The sequence below is a fragment of the Ammodytes marinus genome, assembly GCF_949987685.1.
Source record: "Ammodytes marinus genome assembly, chromosome: 9".
NCBI classification, from domain to species: domain Eukaryota; kingdom Metazoa; phylum Chordata; class Actinopteri; order Uranoscopiformes; family Ammodytidae; genus Ammodytes; species Ammodytes marinus.
In genome coordinates, this window is record NC_137213.1 from 25,743,963 (window position 1) to 25,770,911 (window position 26,949).

At 39.8% G+C, this 26,949-nt stretch overlaps 3 protein-coding genes across 5 annotated transcripts; 2 read left to right on the forward strand and 1 right to left on the reverse strand.

The window, feature by feature from the left end:
- Positions 1 to 1,790: 1,790 nt before the first annotated feature.
- On the reverse strand, positions 1,791 to 9,163 carry atp6v0b (ATPase H+ transporting V0 subunit b). The gene is made up of 8 exons (XM_080034689.1): positions 8,943 to 9,163; positions 7,991 to 8,039; positions 7,193 to 7,276; positions 5,159 to 5,236; positions 4,705 to 4,774; positions 4,461 to 4,512; positions 3,967 to 4,157; positions 1,791 to 3,634 (listed from the first exon to the last, which is right to left on the reverse strand). Exons 1-8 carry the CDS (start codon positions 9,025 to 9,027, stop codon positions 3,608 to 3,610), a joined length of 636 nt encoding a protein of 211 aa, XP_079890815.1. The 5' UTR covers positions 9,028 to 9,163; the 3' UTR covers positions 1,791 to 3,607.
- A 3,366-nt stretch (positions 9,164 to 12,529) lies between these two features.
- Positions 12,530 to 19,131, forward strand: LOC307255796 (tripartite motif-containing protein 16-like). The gene is made up of 2 exons (XM_080034585.1): positions 12,530 to 13,297; positions 16,900 to 19,131. Exons 1-2 carry the CDS (start codon positions 12,580 to 12,582, stop codon positions 17,844 to 17,846), a joined length of 1,665 nt encoding a protein of 554 aa, XP_079890711.1. The 5' UTR covers positions 12,530 to 12,579; the 3' UTR covers positions 17,847 to 19,131.
- slc25a24l (solute carrier family 25 member 24, like) lies at positions 17,276 to 25,679 on the forward strand. 3 transcript variants are annotated; one of them, XM_080034583.1, is made up of 11 exons: positions 17,276 to 17,337; positions 19,273 to 19,350; positions 19,506 to 19,632; positions 20,080 to 20,167; positions 20,812 to 20,923; positions 21,370 to 21,528; positions 22,108 to 22,245; positions 22,757 to 22,867; positions 24,044 to 24,211; positions 24,510 to 24,648; positions 24,896 to 25,679. In XM_080034583.1, the coding sequence occupies exons 2-11, from the start codon at positions 19,309 to 19,311 to the stop codon at positions 25,081 to 25,083; spliced, it is 1,272 nt and encodes a 423-aa protein (XP_079890709.1). In that variant the 5' UTR covers positions 17,276 to 17,337; positions 19,273 to 19,308; the 3' UTR covers positions 25,084 to 25,679. The 3 variants fall into 3 exon arrangements, with proteins under 3 accessions (XP_079890709.1, XP_079890708.1, XP_079890710.1); XM_080034582.1 differs by lacking the exon at positions 17,276 to 17,337 and having other exon boundaries at positions 19,190 to 19,350; XM_080034584.1 differs by lacking the exon at positions 17,276 to 17,337 and having other exon boundaries at positions 19,190 to 19,350; positions 24,575 to 24,648; positions 24,896 to 25,078.
- The last annotated feature ends 1,270 nt before the right edge of the window (positions 25,680 to 26,949 follow it).

Consider the following 26,949-nt stretch of genomic DNA (forward strand, 5'->3'; position numbering starts at 1 on the left):
AAGGCTACTGTGGAAGAGCAGTGTGCAGGGGATGGCTGAGTAAAGCCTAGTATGGCGGGTGTAAAGAGATGCTGCTAGTTTGAGGCAGTAGCCTACTGTCTGTGTGCATGATAACAAAAGAGGGTAGGGGGCAATGCATACGATTACATTCACACACTGTAGCGTATATTTTGCTGCTTGGAAATAAAAGCAGAAGGCTATAAACTGCGGGATGTGCCAGGATAAATGTGCATGATGGATGCAGGCTGGATGGAAACAAAGAAAAGGCGATGCCGAATGAAACAATGCGTACCAGAACAGCAAAAAAAAAAAAAAAAGCAGAGAGCACCTACCTTGATGTTGACAGGCGAGCACTTCCATCCGTGCATCTTCCTTTTCCTGGAGCACCGCTGATCTCAAGCACACCAGCCGAGGAGATGATCCAAAATAGAAAATAAATTAATAAGCTGTCAAAGAGCTTTTTGTTGCAAAAATAATTGCAAAATCTTTTTTAAAAAGAAACAAAAAAACACTAGAAGCAGCTGGAGGTTCAGCCCAGCTCGCCCTGTGCTAAAGATAACTATATTATTCTCGTTTCCACAGACAGGCTATTATGTGTGCTCCTCATCCCGTGGGGGAAAACAGCCTCATCTTGTGTAGCATTGCGCTAGCCAAACAACTAACGCGACCCACTACGAAGATTCTATCGCAAACCGGCGAGAAGAGAGATGATATGCTCATGGTTTCCCGTCATCCCGCTGTGTTTTGCTGAGGAGGATAAGAAGGCAGAGAAAAAGGATGCTCTCAGGCTGTGGCAGCAGCGAGCAGGTCCCTTCGCTCCTGCTGCCTATGGAAGCCCGGATGGTCCAGAAACGCGTTTCTCCTTTTTTCCTGCTTGTCTAAGCTAGCTCATCATTTAAAAACCTAATTTTTTAAATAATATTATCAGTTAAATAATAGGGCAGATTTTTAGAGAATGCATCTTTTTTTTTAACCTTTTTAATATATTTTAAAGTGGTTTGTTCCCGTTTACTCAGTTTGGCAAACAATTGACCACCTATTAGCCTACTCTTTTGGTTATTTTTAGCATTCAAATAGGCTAATATCCACACACATGGTTGATGTTGCATCCTCATGTCTTATCCTCAGACATTTTTTCTTTTTTTTTACACTAAGCAGACATATTTTAAAGGTGTATTACTCTAGTAAATAAGTTTACTAATTGGCTAAAAGGCCTTGACTCAACAGACACTTTTTGTCTATTTGTTTATTATAGTAATACAATTTTAGATTAAATTATTTGAGATTAAGATTTATGTTTAAACAGTTTGGGTGTAAACCTAAGTCTTGTTTAAGATAAATTAAGCATTTGGCATGATCACAATGATACTCACAAATATGTTGTTGAGCACTAGATATTATGAATATTGTGAATAAGTATGCACTGAGTGAAAGACTGAATTAAAAAAACACATAGAACAAGGTTTTTTTTATTCAATTTCACGCTATAACCGATGTAAACAGCTTCCTCAGCCAACAATAATATTATCATGTGGGTTAACAGCAGATGACTATTTCTTCAACCGAATTTTCAGTTTCATCAGATGTTTAGGCGTTTGTCTCCATCTAGTGGACGCAAGTAAACGCTGCAGGAAGCAAGATAATAGACAGCGATAGGTCACGCCACCAGTTAACACTTCAAACCACAGTACACACGACGCAGTACTGTTTATAATGGCTGGACAGAGGACACTAAACATCATGAACAATTATATAAGTTAGGAACAAATCCACAGATCTTGATTGGACCATTTTATTTTTCTCAATGACATTTATGAAGCCAGAGGGAGGATCTGTTTTCCTTAATATACACAATGTCAAAAAACAATGAGTTATTTTCTGTTCACCATCACATCAACATAATGCACACACGGTACCATCTACAGTCACTGAAAGCCTGAAGGGAGTTTGGTACAGAGCCTGGTTTTACCAAAGAAACCTTAGGAGTAAATATCCTCTGTGGCTTAATCATACGACCACCGCAGAGGACAAAGACGATATTGCTTCTTTGGGGACGCCAGGTCTGGATATATGTAAGACGATCCAGTTTCCACATGTAAAGATTTAAATACTCATTCACATCTCCACAAGAGGGTTGGAGGGGGAAAAATTACAGCAAAGATTAGAGTCGATTTACATTATTAGCCATGGTCTGTCAATTTAAATTGTGGAATGATGCATAAAGAAACAAGGAGAGTTAGTAAACGTGTTTTCCATACAAGCATTTTGCACTTGGTGCCCAAATCAACTAAATTCTTCGGTCAGCTGGCAGCCCCAAGGTTCAGAAAATGAGAAAATTCTATGGCTACCAGCAAATAGAAAGGACATGCAAACTTTGACAAACACTTGATAATGGCTTTGTTGTGATGGTGTAGGGGTCGAATTTGTTCATTTAAACTGTGCTCTACCAACACTCAATCACACACACACACACACACACACACACACACACACACACACACACACACACAATTATAATCATTACATACACATTAAGGTTATTTGAGGAATGTTAGACATTTTTTTGGGAACATCCATCATGTTAAGATGTACATCCAAAACAAGACATTTTATTAAAAAAATAAAATGAAATTGGACGCTTTTCTGTAAGAGCTTTAAAATGAGGTTTTTTTTTCAAAAAGATGTATTCATAAAGTTGCTTGATTACATAATGGAGCAATAAGATTTGACCTTGTTTGGGAGCTAGAAGAGAATCAAATTCAGAGGATGGAAATAGTTACTTTGAGGCCTATGAACAAATGGGCCTCTTAAAACTAAATGATCATGGGTATCCACCATTTCTTTCTCCTTTCATGTAAACACTGATTAACAAATGAGAGGATGTTCTGATGTTCTGACTCCAAATGGTGACATTATTAATGATCCTATTCAGTAATCTGATTTAAAACTTCATAGATTATCCATCACTTTTACAGCAGGAAGCCTGACAAAATACTGTATTAAGGATCACTTGCTTATTAGCAAAGAACAGTTACAAAATCAACAAAAAAACAAATAAAAAAGAAAAAGAAAATGACAGACCAGGCTACAGTAACTAACACAATGGTTAACACCCTCATGCTTCACAGGAACAAAGAAAAAAAACAAGACAGATCACGTGTCCAGCACACATACACACACAGCCACACACACAAATATTTTCAAATGCTCTGGTGTGATTTTTATCTCATCATTCATCCAAGATTGGTCAGAAGAAAATGCCCCGACTTGAACTCATCCTTACACCATGAAAGGGATTCAGCTGCAAGTCTTCTTCACAGCTCAAGGCTAGAGACTGAAGCAGATCTAAACTCCTTTACAACATGTACATACAGCTTGTAGTACTCACTATGCTGAACTGTTGGAGAGATACAGAAGGATTGTTCTTCTCCCAGTAGCTGTAGAGAACCCAATAGGTGTGTGCACGTTACCACTCTTGCATGAATGATGGTTGAAAACAATACCAGGCAAAGAGAGACATTTAAATAATTTACGATGTATTTACACAATAATCCATCTCATTTTCCAGCAGTTTCTCTTTTATCTTCTCGAAGCGCAAATGCATCTTCTAGTCGCCCATCTTTACTTTCGACGTCTGAGGGAGAGAAAAAAAAAAACAGTCGTTACAAAATTATAAAAACAAGCAGAATCATTATATCTACACAGAAGTGATCCATCTAGACTCTCATAAGAGATTTACTATTTTTAAGCAATGGCGTTTTTATTCAAAAGCCATGTATGGTTTCCTCCTCTAAAGATTGTGGAGACATAAAGAAGAGAAGAAAAAGCGGTTACACTTTACAATAAGAGTGCATTAAATGACTGTTATTTAATGCTTAATGAACATTAACTACGCGGAAACCAACAGTGTTTTAATGTACCCTTATTGTAAAGTGTTAGCGAAAAGGCAGCATTTGTCTCGCTCACCTGCAGAATGGCCACGATGACACCAAACAGGCCGATAGCGCTGCCAAAGATTTCCACAATGAGGATCTTGACGAAGAGGCTGGCGTTCTGGGCGTCTGCCAGCGCTGCTCCACTGCCCACGATGCCCACACAGATGCCACAGAAGAGGTTAGAGAAGCCAACGGTGAGGCCAGCTCCAAACATGGAGTAACCTAGTGGGACGGATATCAAATGAGTCAGAGACCTCCATGACTAAGTGGAACTGCCAGCGGGAAAAAATATTTCACATATTTCATGAGTGAATTAAATCTGGGGTCTACACAGGTTAATAGATCTGTCAAAACTCATTGGATTTTTTTTGGTCAATGTACTACTGAGCCATCCATATTTAATACTTTGCTACTTAATTCAGACTGAGTGCGGCAAAAATCTTAAGTCTCTCATGAGGTTTTTTGGAGTGGATTTTTTTTTCCTCTGATGTGTTGCATTCAGTGGCTTTATGTCTGTTTTCTCACCAGCTTGGTAGTTCCTCGCCCCAATGGTCTCCGGGGTTGTTCCACTAAAGTTCTGGAAGATGGAAGAAAATGATTGTTAGAACAGCCATCTATGCTCTGTTGAAATTATATAAGAAGTTCCTTCTGTCCACTTCATTTAAGGCTGTGTACAGTGGTCCCCTATCTGAAACACCCTCCAAAGAAGAAAAAAAAAAGACAATTGCGCTGTTTTGGATAATGAACAACAAAAGTGCGTATTGCTTACCTCAGCCATGTTGCTGATCACAATGGCCATGATGATGCCATAAATGGCTACAGCTTCACAGAAGATGATGCTACAGGGAGACAAAGTAAGAATAGTGGGTTTGAAATTGGCAGCTTGTTCTACACAGTCAATGTACAGTAACACACTGCAGTCATGGACGCTTAGTGAATCTGTCATTCACTGGCTTCAAATTGTGGACAAAGCCAATGAGAGCAGGACTCAGGATTATGTAAAACAAAACACTGCTCTGTTATGTTGCTGATTTTTAGACCAAAAACAATGAAGGGATGAAGAATAGGGCACTTTATTAATCCCAAACTGAAAAATATGCTACAGCAGCTACTTCACATAAAGCACAACAAACAAATGAGCAAATAAAATATGAAAACATAAAATAGCACAAAATAGAGACGAGATGAACAGAATAAAAGAGAACATTTCTGAACGAGCCTACCTGACCAAATTCTTGGTTTTGATTCGTGGGGCCTTTACACCTCCACCAAGGATGCTTGAGCCAGTGATGTAGATTCCCCTGGAAGACACACACAAGATTCAGAACAACATGATAGAAAACTACAAGGTAAAAAAAAAAAAGCATAAAGAAGAAAGTAGTTACTTATTTACATTTTCTGGAAAACACTCATGACAAGATTGCAGTTCATTTTAGCTCAACACACTACCAATACTGGAAAGTAACTAAGAAATGTTTGAGATTCCTATTGTATCACGTATGTATCATAATTATCAGCAACATTAAATTTAGTCAGTATATTACAGATGCAACATGTCTGGGACCCCAACAGCCGAACACACAGTAGCTCAACAGTGCTGGGAGCCTGACAGTCGTATAGTGTGGATTTTTGCCGTCTGCACAGTTGCCTATAATTGGTCCTTTTTTTTTCTTTTTTTTTCAGTCTGCTTATTGAATCTGCATCAAAAAGGAAGGGAGCTCTCTGTGTGGCTGTTTCACACTGGAGAATCTGTGATTTCACCCATTTAGTGCAGCTTGTCTGTATTTTTTTTTTTATCATCGACTGATCTTTATCCACAAGCGAAAAGACCGTGGCTTTGAAAAAACGACAGTGCAAAGCAAAGGCCAAACCCCTCAGTTCCAGTTGAATGCTCTTTTTTTTAAATAAAAAAATATTGCTTTTGTAATCCAAGCGTATGATAGAACTGAATCAGATTCAGTGGTGTGAAAAAAGTTGTCCGGGTTTGCAAAATGTAAGAATGAAGCTCATCAAAAAGTATAATGTAGTCTGAGTATAACTGACATATCTTTGGATTCATCAATTAATTCAAGAACCTAAAAAGGGAGCATCTAATGCCTCGTTTCCACCGAGTAGAGCGGGTCGGGTCGGAGCGGTTCGGTCCGGGTAGTTTGGCTTTTCATTTGCCAAAAGTTGGGTAGGGTACGGTTTAAGCGCACCTAACCGCTCTGAGCCGCTCCCGATCTCAGTACTCCTCCGTAGGGGTACTAGCGGCCTGAAAGCGGGCCGAAAATGCATGAGAAGGCGGAGCTACACACTGCCGTCATTTGATTGGTCGAAAGAATCATTTCCGCCATGTGTAGATCTCGGCAAGAGTGAAGAGAGTCTTGTGTTTTGGCGAAAATGTGAGCACAGCTCTGTTTATTGTGTGGTGTTTTTCCTCGTCAATAAATTAATCAGTTGGTTACACTGTGTCCCATAGTCACGTAGCTGCTGCAGCCAGCACTGTTCGCTCACTGTCTCTATGAGTTGCGCCGAGCGGTCTCTGTGTGTTTACGCCATAGATAGTAGTAAAATACACGCTCACAACAACACGGGGGGAATACATAAAGAAGCGGCTGGTTTGAATCATCTCCGCCGTTTGTAGTCACCTCGGCTAGAGTGAAGAGAGTTTTGGCGAAAATGTGAGCGCGGCACTGTTTATTGTGTGGTGTTTTTCCTCGTCATTAAATGAATCAGTTGGCTACACTGTGTCCCACTGCTACGATGTCACGTAGCTGCCGCAGCCAGTGCTGTTCGCTCACTGTCTCTATCAGTTGCACCGAGCCGTCTCTGTGCTCACAACACGGGGGGAATAAATAAAGAAGCGGCTGGTTTGACCAAGCAAAAACAAGAGACCGCTGGCTTGACCACAGTTGTTCCCACAGCCCGATAGTTTGACCCACATTCTGGCGTCGGCTATCGCAGTCCAGCCTAAACCCCGCCCTACCAGTAAGGGTAGGGTCGGCGGTGGAAACAACACCGAGATTCTTAAAAGTGAGCTGTCCCGCTCTGAGCCGCTCCGATCCGACCCGCTCTACTCGTTGGAAACGAAGCATAAAAAGATACTCCAGTGTTCATTTATTACTAATTCTAAGATGTTCCAGTTCCACATTTACACATTTACTACTTCCCTGGGTGTATCAAGAAAGAGGAAATGATTCTGTAAAAAAAAGTGCATTTTAGGCCTTCGAGTACCACCATTCAAAACACCATTTCAAACTGTGTTGGGAACTCACCAGGCAGCTCCCACCACAGACAGAGAGATGGCCAAGCCAATGCCCAAACTGGCCCACATGAAAGGTGAAGTCTCTGTCAGGAACCTGTAAACAAAGGATATGATGAAGACTCATCCTAGAAACATTCTATACATCCCTTTTAAGATTGTTCAATAAAAAAGGGCTCTGGTTTTAAACATAAAGTTGGACAAACCAATTAAAATCTACTTCTTTTAAAACATAGATCCCATTAAAATGGCCAAAAACAAGTGTGCAGATAACTGCATCAGAACAGTATTAATGTTAAAATATATAAAAAAATGTTATGTTCGTTGTAGATTAATCTAGCATTTAAATTATACTTAAATGTATTGTTTTATCTATAAATTGCCAAAAATAAATAAATATGCCCCCATAACAAATTCCTACAAACAGCTTCTTACGATATTCCACTGACTATCCTATATACGTCAACAAAAGCAGCAAATCCTTTCAGGATTGCCAACAGGATTTGTTTGGCATTTTTGCCTTTAGATTAAATCAAAACAGTTGCAGATTACCCATACCTGTTCAATTTATAAATGTATGGATGAATTGCTGCAGCTCCATAATAAAACAGAAATATAAAACATAATATAAATATAAACCGAAAACCCGATCCTGTCTTCCTTCTGATAGATGGCAGAATAAAGAAAGAAAGACTGGGAGCTTGGTCGTCCTATTTGGGAAAATTTTACGAGTCCAGATTTAAACACAGTACTGTCCCGAGGTCATCACAACTGATCTAATTAACCTGCAGACAGTATCTTCAGTGCTTACCATGCCACATCAAAGCGGAATCCAAGGTCAAATATGGTATAGCAGGTACCTGTGGACAAAAAAAACAAATATTAAGTTAGTATGAAATTGCAAGAAATAAACAAATAAACAAAATCAGCCAGATGCATATATCTACATTTAAGTAAGTGGGCCTATGTGAAAGAGCATTAAGTTAAACAGAAATTGACAGTATTTAAATTGCACAATTGAAAAAGGTTTCCACTCTGAACCAAGTGCTAAACAGTGTCACATTTAAGTGCTAAAGGCGATGGTGGAAGTTCTGACTTTAGTGTGATAGCTCACTCTCACGTGAAAACTGCTGCAGTTCCTGTTTGGAACCCTTTCAATCAGTCAGCTGTGCACACGACCAGCTAGCCAACTAACGTTAGCCCAGCTAAAATACATTACTTAAACAGCTTACATTATGTTACACTGGTGTTACTTAGATACAATCAACCTGGGCCTCTTTATCACAACTCCCACGCCAACACAAACACCTTTTTCACGACGTCTGGACATCAGATATGTTCTGCTCCAAACTGTTAGCTATGGGCTATGAGCTACCTGTCATTAGCTCAGCGTTAGGTTAAGCGTAGCAAGCTGCTAACTCGGATGCAATAACAGTTCGCTTGTCTTGAATATTACCTATGCAAAATATTTCGACAATCCCAAGTGACAATATGGTGTGTTATCATGTTCTGGGTATGAATGCACAAATAACCTTCTCCCCAATATGTAGCTAGCAAACAAAATGCTAACAGCCGCATCAGCTCTAGTCCCAGGATGTAGCCAGGTCCACAAATGATTGCTGTCAAATGATTAAGAAAAACGCGTTATGCCTTAAATTAAGACGACTAGCTTAACTCTCCTTGTTTCGCGAGTTTAGGAAATAGACGATTTAATTGATCAATTCAAAGGGTCTGTCAAATATTAAAGGAAAATGTTATCTTACCAACGATTAGTATGGTAGTCCAGAAGGCCAAAGTGACCCCCGTGTAAAGAATCGCGTGTCCGTCCATCATATACTCGAGCAGCATCTATCTGTAATGTCTAAACAGCTAGATCGAGGTAACCTGGGCTCAATCCTCAAATATGACGCCGGAGTTACAACGATATAATTCTGATTTAAGAATCGCTGTCCAGTCGGCGGATGAGAAGGAGCCTCTGAAAAAGCAGAAGCGGTGTGATGTCAGCTGATCCAGCTTGACAAGCATGTGACCGCAGAGGGCTGCGTTCGGTTATTTTCTGCTATAACGATAGGCCTACATTCTCACATTCATTGATGGCATTGACAATGTTTATTTAAGTGTACGCGTGACACGGTGGCGGCAGGCACTTATAACGTGGGTTACTGTTAACATTAACAATGCACTTACACAGTACATCATAACGCGTTTTAGAGAATAAGGCATTAGAGCCGAGTATTCATGTAATCGAATGTGACCCAAAAGGCTGCAATCCACCTGAATGCAAGCGCGTGCAGAGGACGATAGTTGTCACCCTCTGACATAGATGGTGAGGGAAGTATTTCAGATCCTTTAATAAAGTAAAGGTATGCCGACTAATGCCTAATAAATAATTTATTAGAAGTAAAAGTAGGCTACTATATTGATGTAAAAGTCTGTAAGTAGATCACTAAACTATTATAGTATTCAAAGTAATTTAAATGTAGGCTATCTGCTGATCAATGTCTATATTCATTGTTTGGTTTGTTTAAAATCAGAAAATTGTCAGATATGGTGTAATGACAAGCCCAAAGTGATGCCTTCACAATGCTTTGTTTTGTCTAAACTTTAACATTAAAATAGGCTAAATGAATAAATAAATTATTAAAATAATTACAAGGAAAATAAATTCACAATAGCTGCCAGTTAATTTTCTCTCTAGTGACTAAACTTTTCAGTTTTACTTGTATGATTCTACTGTATGCATTGTTTTTCCAGCTGAAATGAAGTGTAGAACAAGTAGACAATGGCATGAATGAAAAAATACTCAAATATAGTAGCTATATGCCTCACATACTGAAGTAGCCTTCTTCAGTATATGTAATTAGTTATATTCCACTATGATGAATATTCCTACTTGAAAAAGAGGGATACACAATGCTATGGCGCGCATCCTGGGACATGTAGGATCCAGCAAAATAGATACACAATGTCAGCGCCCTCAATCTCTGCTGTTCTGATTTTAAAATGTATTTCTTGAACGTGTCTCCCATTATTTTTGATCTACTTCACTAAATGTACCTACTGTATATGACTGTATATAGTATGGTCGCACTGGGTATTACATGATGATCCACCAGGGGGCGCCCTTTGCTTAACTGGTTACCTTTGGTTAAGCTTTCCCTCATTAAACTAATGCAATTGGATGAGAACAAAATGTTTGTGTTATACGCATATTTGTATAATACAAAAGAAAAGATAAAACAATCCAAAACAATCCAACATAAACGTGTTTATGTTTATTCTAAAAAAAAACTACTGACAATTTCCCCCCCAAAATTCAGTAATTTAGATTATTTCTAATAGGCTAAAGTTAGACATTCTGATTTAAGAACAATTTTTGACTGGTCTCTAATTGGTTGAGTTGTGAACGTGTTACATGTTAAAAATGAACAAGTGGTTCATTGGTTTTATTTTATTATGTGTTAAACGATCAATCACATCATATGAAACATGCATGCATTTAAAGAGGACCTATGATGCTTTTTGACTTTTATGACCTATAAACGTTGTTATGATGATTCATAGTCATGCTTAACCATACTAAATTATCAAATAATGACTTACATGCATTTCGACGTATTCCCTGCTGACCGTCTGGGGTGTCTGTGCAGAGCACTAAACACTATTCTAGCCAGTCGAGAAGTCACGTCTTCAAAGCGGTCTACCCTTTCATAATTTGTGACGTCGCAAAAAAATGTGTGAAGTCACCACGCGGATGTTTCCATGTATGGTAATGCTGTCACTTCCCTGTTCGCGTCTGCCTCGCGCCCTTATAGGTCCATGCTCGCGCTTCCCGCCACTGAAAGTGTTCCGGAAGGAAGGTAACCAATCACAACGGAGTGGGGTTTGCAGGAGGGGGGGGAGGGGAGCGGAGATTTCCGAAGCACAGGCGGAGGGAGCGGAGATGGCCGATGCACACACACTCAAGTGTTGACAGGATGTGCTGGATCGCCAAAATAAGAGAAAGAGCTTCCCGAAAATCTACATCGTTTTTTGTGATGTGATTCGTGTCAGGTTGCTCTATAGCAGTGTAAAACAAGAAATTAAGACCAGAAAAGTAGTATAATAGGTCCTCTTTAAGGTCAAATATAAGACTGACAGAAAATAACAGTCTTTGCTGTGACAATAAAAGCACAAAGGTGGAAACCAGAAATCTGACTTTTCCTCTTCATTTATTTCAATGCAGGCTTCCTGTCAGTGCTTCAAGAAGCCTCCCCATCCTCGTTTTATCATTCTTGGCAATCTGCGACAGGTTCCACCTCTGGGGCCACAGAAACCACTCAGCTGTGAAGACGATCAGTTTTGTATTCCAGTCCAATCACAGATCAGGGTTTAATAAATGAAGCTACAAATTCTGATGGTGGGTAAAATGCCAGTAGCTCTGCTGATGAGGAGCGCAGAGAGCAGGAGGGAGTTTTACTTTGGAGGAGGTCTGTGAGATAAGTTGGTGATAAGTTATGAAGAGCCTTAAATGTTAACAGTAATATTTTGAAATTAATCAGTTGAGATAGAGGGAGCCCGTTAGTTGGGGTTACATTTCAGATGTTTATTGATTTGTTAACAGCTCCACCAAATAAACTTCTCATTCCGAGGGACCAAGCTAGTACTTGTGATTGAATACTTTAAGTAAATTTATCCTGATAATACTGATGTACTTTTACTTGATTGTTTTCGTATCCATGGATTTTTACATTTAATAGAGTTTTTTTTTTTACTGTAAAGGTACTTTTATTAAGCAAAGTGTCCGAGTAATTTCTCTCACCACTGGATATTACATATATCTAAATATCTTTTACTGGTGTTCTGCTCATTGATATTTTTACATGTCTTCCTGCAGGTCAACTACTGAGCTGTTTGGCCTTTAGCGCCCTCAGTGGTTGGCAGAATAAATCTACTATTCTTCTGATCAAGTTAATTTCAGCAGGCACAGTGACATTTCTGGCACAATAGAGATAAAGTCAAATAATGTTTCCTCCTGTAACTTTGACTAAGAATCCAGAAACGTCTCCATTTTTACCAAAGGTATTAAACATGATCTGATGTATTTCCAAGTTATCTGTAGTAAACAAGTTTAACACACACAGTATCTCTCTCATAAAGCCGCTCCTCTTCCTGGAATGAAGCAAAGTTTGATTAACCCTCCCTCTGGATCCTGCTCTAAAACACAGCCAGTTCCACTCTGTCCATATATGTCCTTGTTCCCTCCCCTTTAGATCTACAGTTTGAAGATGGGTGTAACCAGCGTGTGGGAGCTGACAGGCCCCATTCACTACACACACACATGTATTTCAGATCACAGCTCAAACTAGTTTCGGTTCTAGTGAAAAGAAACTCAGACAGTCGCTGACACAGAGAGGTGAAATGGCGCAGAAAGGAGTTCAGCTGGACCGGGAAACTTTCTCTTGTTCGATCTGTCTGGATCTACTGAACGATCCTGTGACCATTCACTGTGGACACAGCTACTGCATGAACTGTATCAAAGACTTCTGGGATGAAAAGGACGAGAAGAAAATCCCCAGCTGCCCTCAGTGTAGGCAGAGCTTCAAGCCGAGGCCTGTCCTGGTGAAAAACACCATGTTAGCAGTTTTAGTGGAGGAGCTGAAGAAGACTGGACTCCAAGCTGCTGCTGCTGCTGCTGATGATTTCTGCTATGCTGGACCTGAAGATGTGGCCTGTGACGTCTGCACTGGGAGAAAACTGAAAGCCCTCAAGTCCTGTCTGGTGTGTATGACTTCTTACTGTGAGAAACACATCCAGCTTCATCATGAATTATTTAAAAAACACAAGTTGGTGGAGCCGTCCAAGAATCTCCAAGAGAACATCTGCTCCAGTCACGATGAGGTGATGAAGATTTTCTGCCGCACTGATCAGCAGTCTATCTGTTACCTCTGTTTAATGGACGAACACAAAGGCCACGACACAGTGTCAGCGGCAGCAGAACGGACCGAGAAGCAGAAAGAGCTTGAGGTGAGTCGACTAAACATCCAGCAGAGAATCCAGGACGGAGAGAAAGATGTGAAGCTGCTTCAACAGGAGGTGGAGGCTATCAATGGGACTGCTGATAAAGCAGTGGAGCACAGTGAGAAGACCTTCGCCGAGCTGATCCGTCTCATCCAGAAAAGAAGCTCTGACGTGAAGCAGCAGCTCAGATCCCAGCAGAAAACTGAAGTGAGCCGAGTCAAAGATCTTCAGGAGAAGCTGGAGCAGGAGATCACCGAGCTGAAGGGGAGAGACGCTGAGCTGAAAACGCTCTCACACACAGAGGATCACAACCAGTTTCTACACAACTACCGCTCACTGTCACCACTCAGTGAATCTACATCCAGCATCCACATCCGTCCTCTGAGATACTTTGAGGACGTGACAGCAGCTGTGTCAGAAGCCAGAGATAAACTACAGGACGTCCTGAGAGAGACATGGACAAACATCTCACTGACAGTGACTGACGTGGATGTTTTACTGTCACAACCAGAGCCCAAGACCAGAGCTGACTTCTTAAGATATTCACATGACATCACACTGGATCCAAACACAGCACAGACACTTCTGTTATTATCTGAGGGGAACAGAAAAGCTACACTAATGATACAAGCACAGTCTTATTCTAGTCATCCAGACAGATTCACTTACTGGTGTCAGGTCCTGAGTACAGAGAGTCTGACTGGACGTAGTTACTGGGAGGTGGAGTGGAAAGGGTATGAAGTTGATGTAGCAGTCGCATACAAGAATACCAGCAGAGCATGGGAGGAATCTAGATTTGGAAGAAATTATAAATCCTGGTCGTTAGATTGCGTCACAAACGGATTTACATTTTGGCTCAACAATGTCCAAACTCCCGTCTCAGGTCCTCAGTCCTCCAGAGTGGGAGTCTACCTGGATCACAGTGCAGGTATTCTGTCCTTCTACAGCGTCTCTGGAACCATGACTCTCCTCCACAGAGTCCAGACCACATTCACTCAGCCGCTCTATGCTGGAGTTTTGCTTGGGAGTTATGGAGACACTGCTGAGTTCTGTAAACTCAAATAGACAGAAGTCCTTAAAGGGACAGTGGGTTAAACTCTGTGTTTTAATCCTTAAACATATTGTCACTTCAAGTTTGTTGCTGAGAGATGATTGTTGTTGTATTTCCTCACTGCACAGAGATCTGCTGTCAATCAAACATTATGGGCGGGACTTTGTCATCTTCTCATTTGTTTTTCTGTAAAATATTTCCTGTGTGTGTCTAGCCACAGAGACTATCACTGCTCATAATGACTTTAGTTTACCTTAACTGAGATTTCTCTGCATGTACATGTTAATTTCTGTGTGCTCTAAATGATCGTTGAATATTTGTATTGATGTATTTGTGTGTTGTTGTGTCTCTTCCAGTGTCTTTAGAGAGAAAGCACCAGACCTTCATTCATCTTACAAATTGTGTTCTCACCAAAACCTCAGAACATTGTAAAAATAATGTTCTTTTTTAACAGACTAAACTTTGTTGTTTAAATCAAGGTAGAAATGAGGAACTATGTGTTATAAACTGTAATTATCATCATCATAATCAATACAGAAATCCTTCATTATTTTCATTTACATAACTGAGATTGATATGAAATGAATCTGTGCATGAAATCATTGAACAGACTTTACTGATGGGATGTGTGAACAAACTGACGGTTTACATCATAAATAAAGATTCTGTTTTATTTCCAAGAATGAACAAAGTGTTTTCTTCTGGTCTTCATACATCACTGGTGGAGAAAATGAGAAACTAATATTAAACAGTAAAGTGTTCACACTTAAGAGCAGAATAGCATTTTGTGTCATAGAGAAACCACATGCTGAAATTATATTTAATTCCCCTATAACTTAAGGTAAGAAAGTTAAAAAAAGTCCATATTCACAAGTGGTATTAGACATGATTTGAAGTATTTCCAAAGTAAATCACGTGATTATTAGACAGAAACTGTGCATTATGTATAACCTGAAAACACAATGGGAATACAAAAGGCATGTCAGGTGAAATGTAATTTTTTATTTTAATTACTATAAGGTCACTATAATTCACATTTTAATTCCACATACAAATAGTAAAACACTGTAATAATGCAGGTAAAGTTCTTCAATCTTAGAGAACATTAGAAATGATTGAAAAAAGTGAGGCCTTGCAACAAATGGCACAGTCAAATGTTTTCACTTTTCACGTGGTGTGTGTTCACATTTCAACTTAAAAGTTCTCCAATATTATAATAGTTCAGTGACGCGCGCGCGTGTGTGTGTGTGTGTGTGTGTGTGTGTGTGTGTGTGTGTGTGTGTGTGTGTGTGTGTGTGTGTGTGTGTGTGTGTGTGTGTGTGTGTGCAGCCTGTCTTCAGTTTAAAAAGAAAAAAAGAACTTCAGATTGTTTCCACTTACAACTCTGGTCCTTTTCCATAAATGTCAACAATGTCCCCAATATTACACTTAAAATTGTCTTATAAAATAATATTTGACCAAAATGCACCACTCAAATAACTGCTCAACACTCACTTAATGCAACTGATATGAGAACATAATGGCCTTAATTAATGTTAAACCTTAAGTCATGGCTTGATTGCCTCACACAGACTGTAGTTACAAACAATGACTGTAGAATCTGGTCATCCTGCATCTTTTATTCTATATTCCATCTGTATTTAAGATTAACCAGTAAAAACAATTCCTCTGTAACAGATCAAAAACACTTTCACTTTCTTTAAAACATGTCTTTTCAGAGTTCTGTCATTTTAGACCCTGTAATTTCCTGACATCTTTCTTCACTCAGCTCATCTATCAGTGCTGTGTAGTGTTTCTATGTGAAGTTTAGTTTATGGTCCACTGAATGTTGTGTAGGAGTTGTGAAAGCTCTAAAGTAAGCTGCATTTCCTTAAAGAATGGCTTGTGTTGTGATTTGTTATATTAATGTTAATGTTAGTCACTAGAGGTCGCTACAGTCCACACAGTAGTCCAGATGCATTGTTTGTATAATGACTGAGAATTGAATAATAAACTGTCAACCTCTGCAACATGAGAAATTGAGATTAATGACAACACATTATAGAAAGTTCTTTACATGACTGTTTTAATAATTTATAGAGGTTAAATAGCATCTGTTGTAAATCATTTTTAAACCATTGCAGAGTCAAATTTAACTTTTTGTGAAGAGAATGACAGAGTATGAGAAGAGTTTTACACCTAAAATCTGAAGTTACCAGTGTCTTTAAATGAGAAAGGATTTCTCTAGTAAACAAGTGTTAAACACAGTATCTCTCTCATAAAGCCGCTCCTCTTCCTGGAATGAAGCAAAGTTCGATTAACCCTCCCTCTGGTTCCTTCTCTAAAACACAGCCAGATCCACTCTGTCCATATATGTCCTTGTTCCCTCCCCTTTAGATCCACAGTTTGAAGATGGGTGTAACCAGCGTGTGGGAGCTGACAGGCCCCATTCACTTCACAAATACAGAAGATTTTCTGCCGCACTGATCAGCAGCCTATCTGTTATCTCTGTTTAATGGACGAACACAAAGGCCACGACACAGTGTCAGCGGCAGCAGAACGGACTGAGAAGCAGAAAGAGCTCGAGGTGAGTCGACTTAACATCCAGCAGAGAATCCAGGACAGAGGGAAAGATGTGAAGCTGCTTCAACAGGAGGTGGAGGCTATCAATGGCTGTGCTGATAAAGCAGTGGAGCACAGTGAGAAGACCTTCTCCGAGCTGATCCGTCTCATCCAGAAAAGAAGCTCTGACGTGAAGCAGCAGCTCAGATCCCAGCAGCAAACTGAAGTGAGTCGAGTCAAAGATCTTCAGGAGAAGATGGAGCAGGAGATCACCGAGCTGAAGGGGAGAGACGCTGAGCTGAAGACGCTCTCACACGCAGAGGATCACAACCAGTTTCTACACAACTACCGCTCACTGTCACCACTCAGTGGATCTACATCCAGCATCCACATCCGTCCTCTGAGATACTTTGAGGACGTGACAGCGGCTGTGTCAGAAGCCAGAGATAAACTACAGGACGTCCTGAGAGAGACATGGACAAACATCTCACTGACAGTGACTGACGTTGAAGTTTTACTGTCACAACCAGAGCCCAAGACCAGAGCCGACTTCTTAAGATATTCAGGTGACATCACACTGGATCCAAACACAGCACACATGTATCTGTTTTTATCTGAGGGGAACAGAAAGGCTACACTAGGGAAACAAGCACAGTCTTATTCTAGTCATCCAGACAGATTCACTACATGGTGTCAGGTCCTGAGTACAGAGACTCTGACTGGACGTAGTTACTGGGAGGTGGAGTGGAAAGGGTATGAAGTTTATGTAGCAGTCGCATACAAGAATATCAGCAGAGGGAAAGAAGCTAGATTTGGAGGAAATGATAAATCGTGGTCGCTAGATTGTGTTGCGAACAGATTTATATTTTGGTTCAACAATGTCCAAACTCCCGTCTCAGGTCCTCAGTCCTCCAGAGTGGGAGTCTACCTGGATCACAGTGCAGGTATTCTGTCCTTCTACAGCGTCTCTGGAACCATGACTCTCCTACACAGAGTCCAGACCACATTCACTCAGCCGCTCTATGCTGGAGTTAGGTTTCTGGATTTTGGAGACATTGTTGAGTTCTGTACCTAAACTCAAATAGATAGAAGTCCTTAAAGGGGCAGTGAGTAAAACTCTGTGTTTTTTTCGATGAGAGATGATTGTAGTTGTATTTCCTCACTGCACAGAGATCTGCTGTAAATCAAACATTATGGTCGGGACTTTGAAATCTTCTCATTAATTCTCCTGTAAAATGTTTCCTGTGTGTGTTTAGCCATGGAGGCTATCACTGCTCATGGTGACTTTAGTTTATCTGAACTGACATTTCTCTGCATGAACGTGTAAACTTCTCTGTGCTCTAAATGATCGTTGAATATTTGTATTGATGTATTTGTATTTTACTGTGTCTCTTCCAGTGTGAGGGTCTATAGAGAGAAAGTAGACCTGCATTTATCCTACAAATCGTGTTCCCACCACTTTGTTTGATCTGAAACAAAATTTAAAATAAAACCTATTTTTACATTTTTATTTATTTGTTTAACAGATCAAATGGTGATCAAGGTATAATGAGGATCTATGTATGATAAACTATACTCAACATGATCATATTCAATAGATAAATCAATTGTTATTTTCTTATACTGAGATGGATTTGAATCTTTGCATTAAATCATTGTAAAGACTTTACTGATTGGATATGAACAAACTGACAGTTAACATCATAAATAGGAGATTTTTTTTCAAGAATGAACAAAGTGTTTTCTTAAATCTCGTGGAGAAAACGAGAAATTAATTATAGAAAGTACAGTGTTAACATTTAATAGCAGAACAGCATTTTTTGGCAGACCGAAGCACATAGCCTAAAATATTGTGTATTTCCCCTATACCTTTTGCTAAGAAAGTTTAAATAAAATCCACATACAGAAACGATTTAATAGTTTTTTTCCAAAATAGAACACATGATGGCCCGACAGTAATTGTGTTCCACAATCGGAATACATAGCATTTCAGGCGACATAATTTAGGCCTATTTCATTTTTTACAAGGTCACTACAATTTAGTGTTATATTCCACGAACAAACTGTAGGTCATCTCATTGTTTTCACTCAACACATCAAACTACAAACATGATGTGGCTTTTTTTAAATACTGTTTTTTGTATAAAAAAACAAAACAAAAAACAAAACACTTCGATGTAAAAGATGTTGACTTGCTCTCTTGGAGCCACAGCGCCCCCTGCTGTGCTACAGAGGGAGCGCGTTAGGTTTTTTTTCTGAGATAGTAAAAAGCGCTAATGCTGCATTGGCATTGAGCTCCGCCAATGAGTCAGCGTCAGAGCAGACCTGCAGCTCAATACTCTCTGGCTATTATCTATAGATGTATTATTGCCCTCCATTATAAGGGCCCGCAGCGTCTAGAGCAGGCTGTGTATTTTTTTCATTCACATTAAAATAGTTTAGTCTCTGAACTAACCATGGATCAATTTCGTGGTTTATTTGTCAAACTGGACCAAAACAAGGATGGATTCGTATCGACGTCGGAGCTCCACAACGAAATGAAGATGCATGGGATTCTTTCAGCGGATGGCAAGGTCCAGGTAATATTCTCATTACTATTAGCCTAGTACTAGGCCTATTATTTAAAGCATGTTTTGAACCTGACAGGCTCCAATTTATTTAATTCACTTGACTACCACTACAAGTCACCATCCACCTGCTAATGTAGGAGTATTTATTTTTCCTTCCATCCTAGAATGTCATTGATTCCTATGACACAAACAAAGATGGCCAGTTGGATTACAAAGAGTTCCTCCGCTACATGATGGACAGGGAGAGGAAATGGAAAATTCACTTTCATGACCTTGACAAGAACAAGTGTGGTGAGTGGTCAAAGCATTACCTCTTGCTTGGTTTATTTATTATGAAAACATAAGGAAATGCTATAAGCCTACAGTAGAAGTGTTAAATGCCTGCTATCAACTATGTAATGACTTCTTAATCCGTCTTTGTAAGCATGGCAACTCCTGTTTTGTTCTCCTCCAAACAACATAATGTGTTTCAGTGCTGACGTAGAATATGATAACTCCCACCTCGTTGTTAGAATCTTTATAAACTACTGTAAATTAATATATTTTGACAAGAAGTTGTGTTTAAAGGTTAGACAGGAAAGGCGGACGTGCGTTAGAAGTGTTTATGGTATAAATAGACAATACTTTGCACTGTGACCCTTGCACTCATCTCAAGTATCACTTCCCAGACACAGAATATATTCAGGAGGAGCAGTGCCCTTATATGTTTGTAATTGTGTGTATTTCTTCTCTGATCAGGGGTGATTGACCAGGAGGACATCATAAGTTTGTTTAAGGAGTTAGGAGTGGTCATATCAAAGCCGAATGCAAAAAAAATTATTCAAATGTAAGGTTTGCTTTTGCCCACCTTTACCTCACAAGTTCACTGCACCGCATTCAGACAAACACATTCATTAAGGTGTAATATGAAGGAAAAAAATGTAACCTTTGGAACACAGGGTTTTTGCAAAGTTTAAAATATTTTCCAAACAGGTGTTAGTTGTAAAGATTGAAGCCTCACTGTGCAATAAGGTGTAGCCTACTTAATCAAAGGTTACTGTATCATCGTATAGCCACAACGTTTGATTATTTTATCTTTTTCACCTTACAATGAGCCATGAAGCCAGCTGTTAAAATAACAAATGAGTGGTTTGTCTCACCTACAAACCACTCAGTTTGGACTCACCACCTGCCTAACCGGTGTATTTCTGTAATAAAATGAGTGCTTTGTCAAAAATCTGCTCGTGGTGCAGTGGTAAGTGCGCCCCTCAGTCCTCGTCGCAGCAGACCCGGGTTAGAATCCTGCCCGAATCGTTCTTTGCATGTCATTCCCCTCTCTATCTAAAAATGATCTTGAAAAAAATATTACTGACATGATGTTTCAGGACAAAATACAGAGCTGCGGTCCTCAAGATATTCTTAATAATGTGATGAAAGAAACCAACAAAACACTCAGTATTTGCTGTGCGATCTTGTTTTTGCAAACACCAGAATGGACAAGGACAGTTCGATGACAGTGGACTGGGATGAATTCCTGCATCATGTCATCCTCAACCCAGTGGACAACATCGGGGAGCTGGTGTCGTCATGGAAACACAGCCTGGTAAGATCTCTTGGCAGCATACGTCTACTGTAATGTCTCATGGTGTGACACATAGGCAAAGCAGAGGTGTGCATTCTCTGTCCACTTATCTAATCTAACCGTAGTTAGATTCAGTGTGGGGTGTGGCTTATCACAAGTGGAGGTAGTGTTATGTTAGGTTGGTAATGTGTGTGGGGGGGGGGCTGTGGCTTCTCCCCCATATGACGTCATAAGGGTTTTTGAACACACATTTTCAGAAAAGTGGAGTTGGAGAAAAACAGAGAGGGTTGTTTTTTCAAATACTCCAGGAGTCTCTTGTCACACCAGTCCCTGGTTATAGTCCCATATTATTGTTGAAAATACATGAACAACTGCATTTGCATAATAAGTGACCTCCACTTAGGCATGACAACTAACACAGTGATTGAGGGACGATAAATGCCATTGCTCATTCCATCTCTCTACAGGTCTTCGATGTGGGCGAGAGCCGTGCAATGCCCATCGAGTTCCCTGAGGAGGCGTCTGGTGTTGGTGCGTGGAGGACGTTTGTGCTGTCAGCGGGGCTGTCAGATGCCGTGTCCCGAAGTGTGACGGCCCCTATCGACCGCCTGAAGACCCAGCTGCAGGTCAGCTCCACCGTCAGGGGCTTCTTTATGAGTGAAATGTACTGGGGAGACAGAGGTGGACTCAGGGGCAAAAAAATCAAAAGGGCACAAGCCCAGCACATGCATTCATGTTGAAATGGTTAATATAACAGTGGTTTTATGACTCAGATTTACATTTTATGATACTAAATAAGTTTTTTAGTATCATGAAATATAAATCAGCAATTCATCATGGTCTACAAGATTATCCTGTGTTAGTAGAGTTGCCGTCCTTTGAGAGCCATACCTGTGAAAAGTCATGAAAAACAAGCTTTCAGCATACGATCATAATCCATGGGTTTAAATAGTTTATTTTGCTTCATTTTGGTTCACTTGGAGATATTTGTTTTTCACTGGACAGAAGGAGTATTAACAATTCTGAAAAAGTACCTCAAGAATTCTGATGAATTTACATAAAATCTGAAAATGTCTCTGCTTCAGTACAGAAGTCAGTTGTACTGTCCGTATTCATCAACAAATCTTTTTCAGGCGGCCACAGAATGCTGCACATTCATTGCACCTGCTTATGAACCTGCTCCATACTTCCTGTGTGCTCTGTAGGTTCATGGATCTAAGGCCTTCTCCCAGGGCTTTGGGGAGATGAGGGCAGGTGGTCTGCGGTCGATGTGGCAAGGTAACGCCGTCAACGTGCTGAAAGGAACGCCCCAGTCAACGCTACAGTGTCTCATCTACGCCCAGGTGATGCAATATGGCAGCAGGCATGTTCTCTCTGCTTTAATCTGAATTATTGATGCACCAGATTGCTAGAGATCGGACAAAAACAAAGAAAGCCGATCGCATTACACCAGTCCTCAAATTTCTACACTGGTTATCAGTCTGTCACACAATCCATTTCAAGATATTGTTACTAGTCTTTAAATCCTGGAATAAACTTCCTGAAGATATATGATCAGCCCAAACTATTGCGATATTTAAATCTAAACTAAAACCTTTACACACATTTAGTGATGTTACAAAGTGATTTTACATATATGTTTTTCTTTATACGTAGTGACTTTTATAATCCTTTTGTTGGTCAAATACATCCATGGTTTTCAATTATTTTCTCACTCTTTTATTTTATTCGTACATCTTTACCTTTCTCTTTTAAGTATTTTATGTAAAGCACTTTGAATTACCTCTGTGTATGAAATGTGCTATATAAATAAACCTGCCTTGACCAGTTTCCTATTTCTTCTACTATGTCCAGATGAAGGTGTACACCCAGAACAGGACCCAGGAGGCGCTGACGGTGCAGCATCGTTTCGGGCTGGGTTGTGTGTCCGGTGCCGTTGCTCATGCTGCTTTCTACCCTTTAGAGGTATCAGAGATCAGTGGCAGGTCTGAGCGCTTTAACGTTAATGTCCTGTCCTGTGTTTCCCCAAAGCGAGAACAGAATAGTGTTAAAGTATAGATTGTTAGAAATATTTGGTTCAAATGTAGCAGTATGTTGTGGTGCAGGTCAGTATGGTGCAATGGTTTAACTTTAAAGGTGAAGTAAGCGGTTTATTTATGTTAATATAAGTGTTAAATCGCTTTTTATTCATACAGTGATCACTTACATAATGTGCGCGTTTCATAAAGCCGATCTCTCAGTCGGATGCTTTGCATGTAATCGGCAAATACGCTTTTCGGGGGATCCCGAAATTAATATCCAATCACAAGAGAGAACGCTACAGACCGACATCCGTCTCACTCATGGTCTCACTGCCGGTGCACGCCAGAGCGACACATGGGTGAATGTTTATGCACCTACAATGGCGGAGCAGATATAAATCCTTCCCAATGTCTGTTTTGATGGTTTTTATCATGTTTTATCACACTTATGGATCTGAGATGATGCTAGATAACTCGCTGCTTGAAGACTGCAGTGCATTAATGTGGTGACGTAGGGACGAGCGAGGGGACTGCTAACTGCAGTAACTGACAGGAAGTTAGCTAAAAGAACCATTCTGCTTACAGCACCTTTAATGATTGCAAACAAATGAGAAAATCCTGTGGAGATAATTCTGTTGCATTAAAAACAAAAAAATAAAGTACTTTGCGTGGGGCTTCATGCAGTAATGAGGAGGATGCTTCCTGACAATAACGTGCAAAACGTGCATGAAATCTTACCTGCAAGTTCTTCATGGACATGACAATCTCAAGATTTTCATCCCTGCTTGCTCCTTTAACGTACTGATATTGACAACAGGCGCTCTCCAGAATCGCTGATCTCATTTGTTTGCATGAATCCCATCAATATATCCAATGATTGACTTGAAGAATGTGATGTTGCATGTTGTAAATATACTGTATGTTTATATCATCCGAAATGGATCATTTTGTGAAAAATAGAATTGTATTTTTGGGAAAAGTTGCATTGATTTTTCATTTCCTGTTAGCAGCATTACTGTGAATAGTTATCAATATCGTAAACATGTCAAATGTGTTTAGTGTAGGCTTCCAATGGGGTGGTTTATTGTACTGATCTCCTCTCCTCTGATCTCTCCTACAGGTGCTGAAGGTAAGGCTGAACCTGCAGCAGGCCGGCACCTACCATGGCGTGGTTGCGTGCGCCCGATCCATCTACAGACACGAGTCGATGTCCTCCTTCTACCGAGGCTTCAAACCGAGCATTCTCTGCATGATCCCATACGCAGGGGTGGAGTGTGCCGTTCATCAGGTCGGACAAAGCAACAGTCAAAAGATCAAACGCATGTTATATGTGAAAATCTTTTCTGCAGCTTAGATAGAGCTCAGTTAAACTGTATTTAATGCATGGGAAGCAAGCCCGAATATATTTTAGAAAAAAAAAATGCAACCTGTGACAGCCACTGTTTGTAAGCGATTTTAACTTTAAGATTTAACCTGATCAGCCAATAGAAAAAGTCCAATGCTGTTGCCTAAATTCCAATATAAATTTGTTTTAAGTTGAGAAAATTTTTTTTAGGGTTAAGTGACTCTTTTGCTTCTTATCACAGTCAATCATGAACTGGGCAAAGAGTGATCCCGCCTACAACAGCGACTCCAAACTATTTTTCTTCAGTTTTGTGGCCTTTGCTTCGGGACAAATGACCAGTTACCCGCTGGCGGTGATCCGGACTCAGCAGCAAGCACAAGGTAAATTCTTATCTCCTGTGATGTTAGTTGAAGATTTTTTACTCAATACTACTGTATTTTAACATATTGACAATTTTTGGAATTACCTGTTGTAACAAACATTAGGCATTAAAAGTGAACTCTTATTTAGAAACAACTTGTGAGTTTAATTTGTGCGCTCAAGGCAAGTGTACGGTATTAATAAACTTAATTTACCGATTTGAAGTAGTTGATCACAACATTTGTCTTTGTTTTTTTCTCTCTCCAGCTTTCAGCTCAGATTCCCGCCAAGCTTCCGGCGCATTGCAAGGACTTCTGGGGATTTATGAACGACATGGAATGAGAGGATATTATAACGGGATGGGAGCCAGCTTCGTCAGGGCCATTCCATGCGCTCTGATAAACTACACTTTAACTAGGAAATTTGAAATTTTGTTTTCCTCGTTTGAGTCTTGAAAAATTGAAAGCAAAGAAGTTGCTTTCTTTGGGAGCTTGTAAAAATATGATTTATTTCTGGGATTTTTAATTAGAGATGCACCGATCCACTATTTTTCATTTAAATCAGATTCCGATACTGTCTCATTTCATGGTTAATTTGTTTGTTGGTGGTGACATTAAGTGTAAGGTTATAAAGGCGTTAGCAACACAACAATTCAAATTCAAAATAGCAATAAATATATAAAATGCAAAAAAGGTTCAAATGTATTCAAACCTATTTATTTGAACTGCTCGGAACAGTTTCAATACAGAAGAATATTAGAACTTCAACTCCAACTTTTTAATTACTTAACATGTGCTATATTTGGGACCTGTTATTGGATCATATCAGGCCCGTCCTGTCTGATGAATGTGAACAGAGTATCCAAATCCTAACTACAATCCTTTATAAATGGCTGAAAATGCAATGGTCAAGTCTGCCGGACATGCACTAATGTGATTCCACCTTTAAGGCTTTCCGCTGACCAGGAGCTCAAGACATAGTGGAGTTTGTTAATACAGCATATTTTACTCTGTGTGGATGCATAGTTTACATGATGACATGAACTTCACAATGTGACCAAGTGTTATAATTGCCTCTTCTAACGGGGCTGTGTAAATGTGTCTTAAAATGAGGATCTGTACAATAAAATGTATTTACTAACAGCGGTGAAGCATCATGTTTCTATTGTCTGTTTTCTTTGACAAGTGTGGCGATCTATGTGTGTTGCATTTTAGGCATAATCCAGTAGTATAACCCTTGCAAGTGCCTGCATGATTACGTTTGCTGTTATTTGCATTTTGCTATTTTGCTATATGTTTATCAAACCAATTAGTAAAATGATATAAAGGCCTAATGTGAAAACTATAAAACACAATATACAAATATTATAATAATATAAAATGTGCTGATGTGCAATACCATCAAAACCACTAGACGTACACAACAGTCGATGGCGGTAATGCACCAGTCCGTTGTTTTCAAGCATGGACATATTTAGAAATATACCCCAAAAAAGGTAGCCTGGTCCAACCAGACCATCGTACTTCATTTCATTTGTACTGAAGGGAAAATGAAATTTGGCCGGAAGTTGGCGGGCGGGCGGAGCCAGGCTACAAAAAAGGAGAAGAAGAAAAACATTTATCGGAGTTATCGCGAGACAACGTTCACACCGAGACTTTTCCAGTTTTAACATCTTCACCACCCGCATTCCGCGAAGACCCGCCCTAATCTGCTTCTGATTGGCTAACACCGCCCTACAGTGTCCTGTAATTAGAAACCTGTGCTGCTAGTAGTAAACGATACTTTTTTTGTCTATCTATGACTATGCCATGGACCTATTAAAAGGTATATGCGTCAATTTGGGAGTATAAGTTTAGGCCTCACAGGAATTCAGTAAAACGAAAAATATAGACACACCATGTGTTAATAAATGCGAAATAAAATAAAAAGGAATTAGTAATTTCATGAACTCTATGGCCTACTTTGGGCCTAATAGAAGCGTTTTTCTTTATATACTATCTATGAGCTAATGCTGACTGACAATGGAGACGCTTTGAGGGACACTATTAGGAGGGCTCGCCTCTGGAACATGGACATATAAAGCTCTGGAATGTAACACGTTTCTTTTTCTTTATTTCAAACTTTCTGCATGACATCTTCAGTTTCAAAAAACAAAAATAGTCAAGATAAAAAGAAATACAAAAACGCTAGCACTGTTGAAAAGCACCAAATGTATTTCGAACAACCATAGGATATTATCTATGGAGGTTTCCCGCTGCATTGGGGTCATCCAATCACAAAGCGCCCGGGGGAAAACGAGTTTTAGCCAATCAAAAGTCGGG

Coding starts and splice junctions, on each gene's coding strand:
- atp6v0b (XM_080034689.1), bottom strand. CDS start 9,027: ATGCTGCTCGAGTATATGATGGACGGACACGCGATTCTTTACACGGGG. Junction 4,775..5,158: donor AAAACCAAGAATTTGGTCAG/GTAGGCTCGTTC, acceptor GTCTCCCTGTAG/CATCATCTTCTGTGAAGCTG. Junction 3,635..3,966: donor TCATCGTGGCCATTCTGCAG/GTGAGCGAGACA, acceptor TCTCTCCCTCAG/ACGTCGAAAGTAAAGATGGG.
- LOC307255796 (XM_080034585.1), top strand. CDS start 12,580: ATGGCGCAGAAAGGAGTTCAGCTGGACCGGGAAACTTTCTCTTGTTCG. Junction 13,298..16,899: donor TGATAAAGCAGTGGAGCACA/GTGAGAAGACCT, acceptor CTGATAAAGCAG/TGGAGCACAGTGAGAAGACC.
- slc25a24l (XM_080034582.1), top strand. CDS start 19,228: ATGGATCAATTTCGTGGTTTATTTGTCAAACTGGACCAAAACAAGGAT. Junction 19,351..19,505: donor CAGCGGATGGCAAGGTCCAG/GTAATATTCTCA, acceptor CTTCCATCCTAG/AATGTCATTGATTCCTATGA. Junction 21,529..22,107: donor GCCTGAAGACCCAGCTGCAG/GTCAGCTCCACC, acceptor TGTGCTCTGTAG/GTTCATGGATCTAAGGCCTT.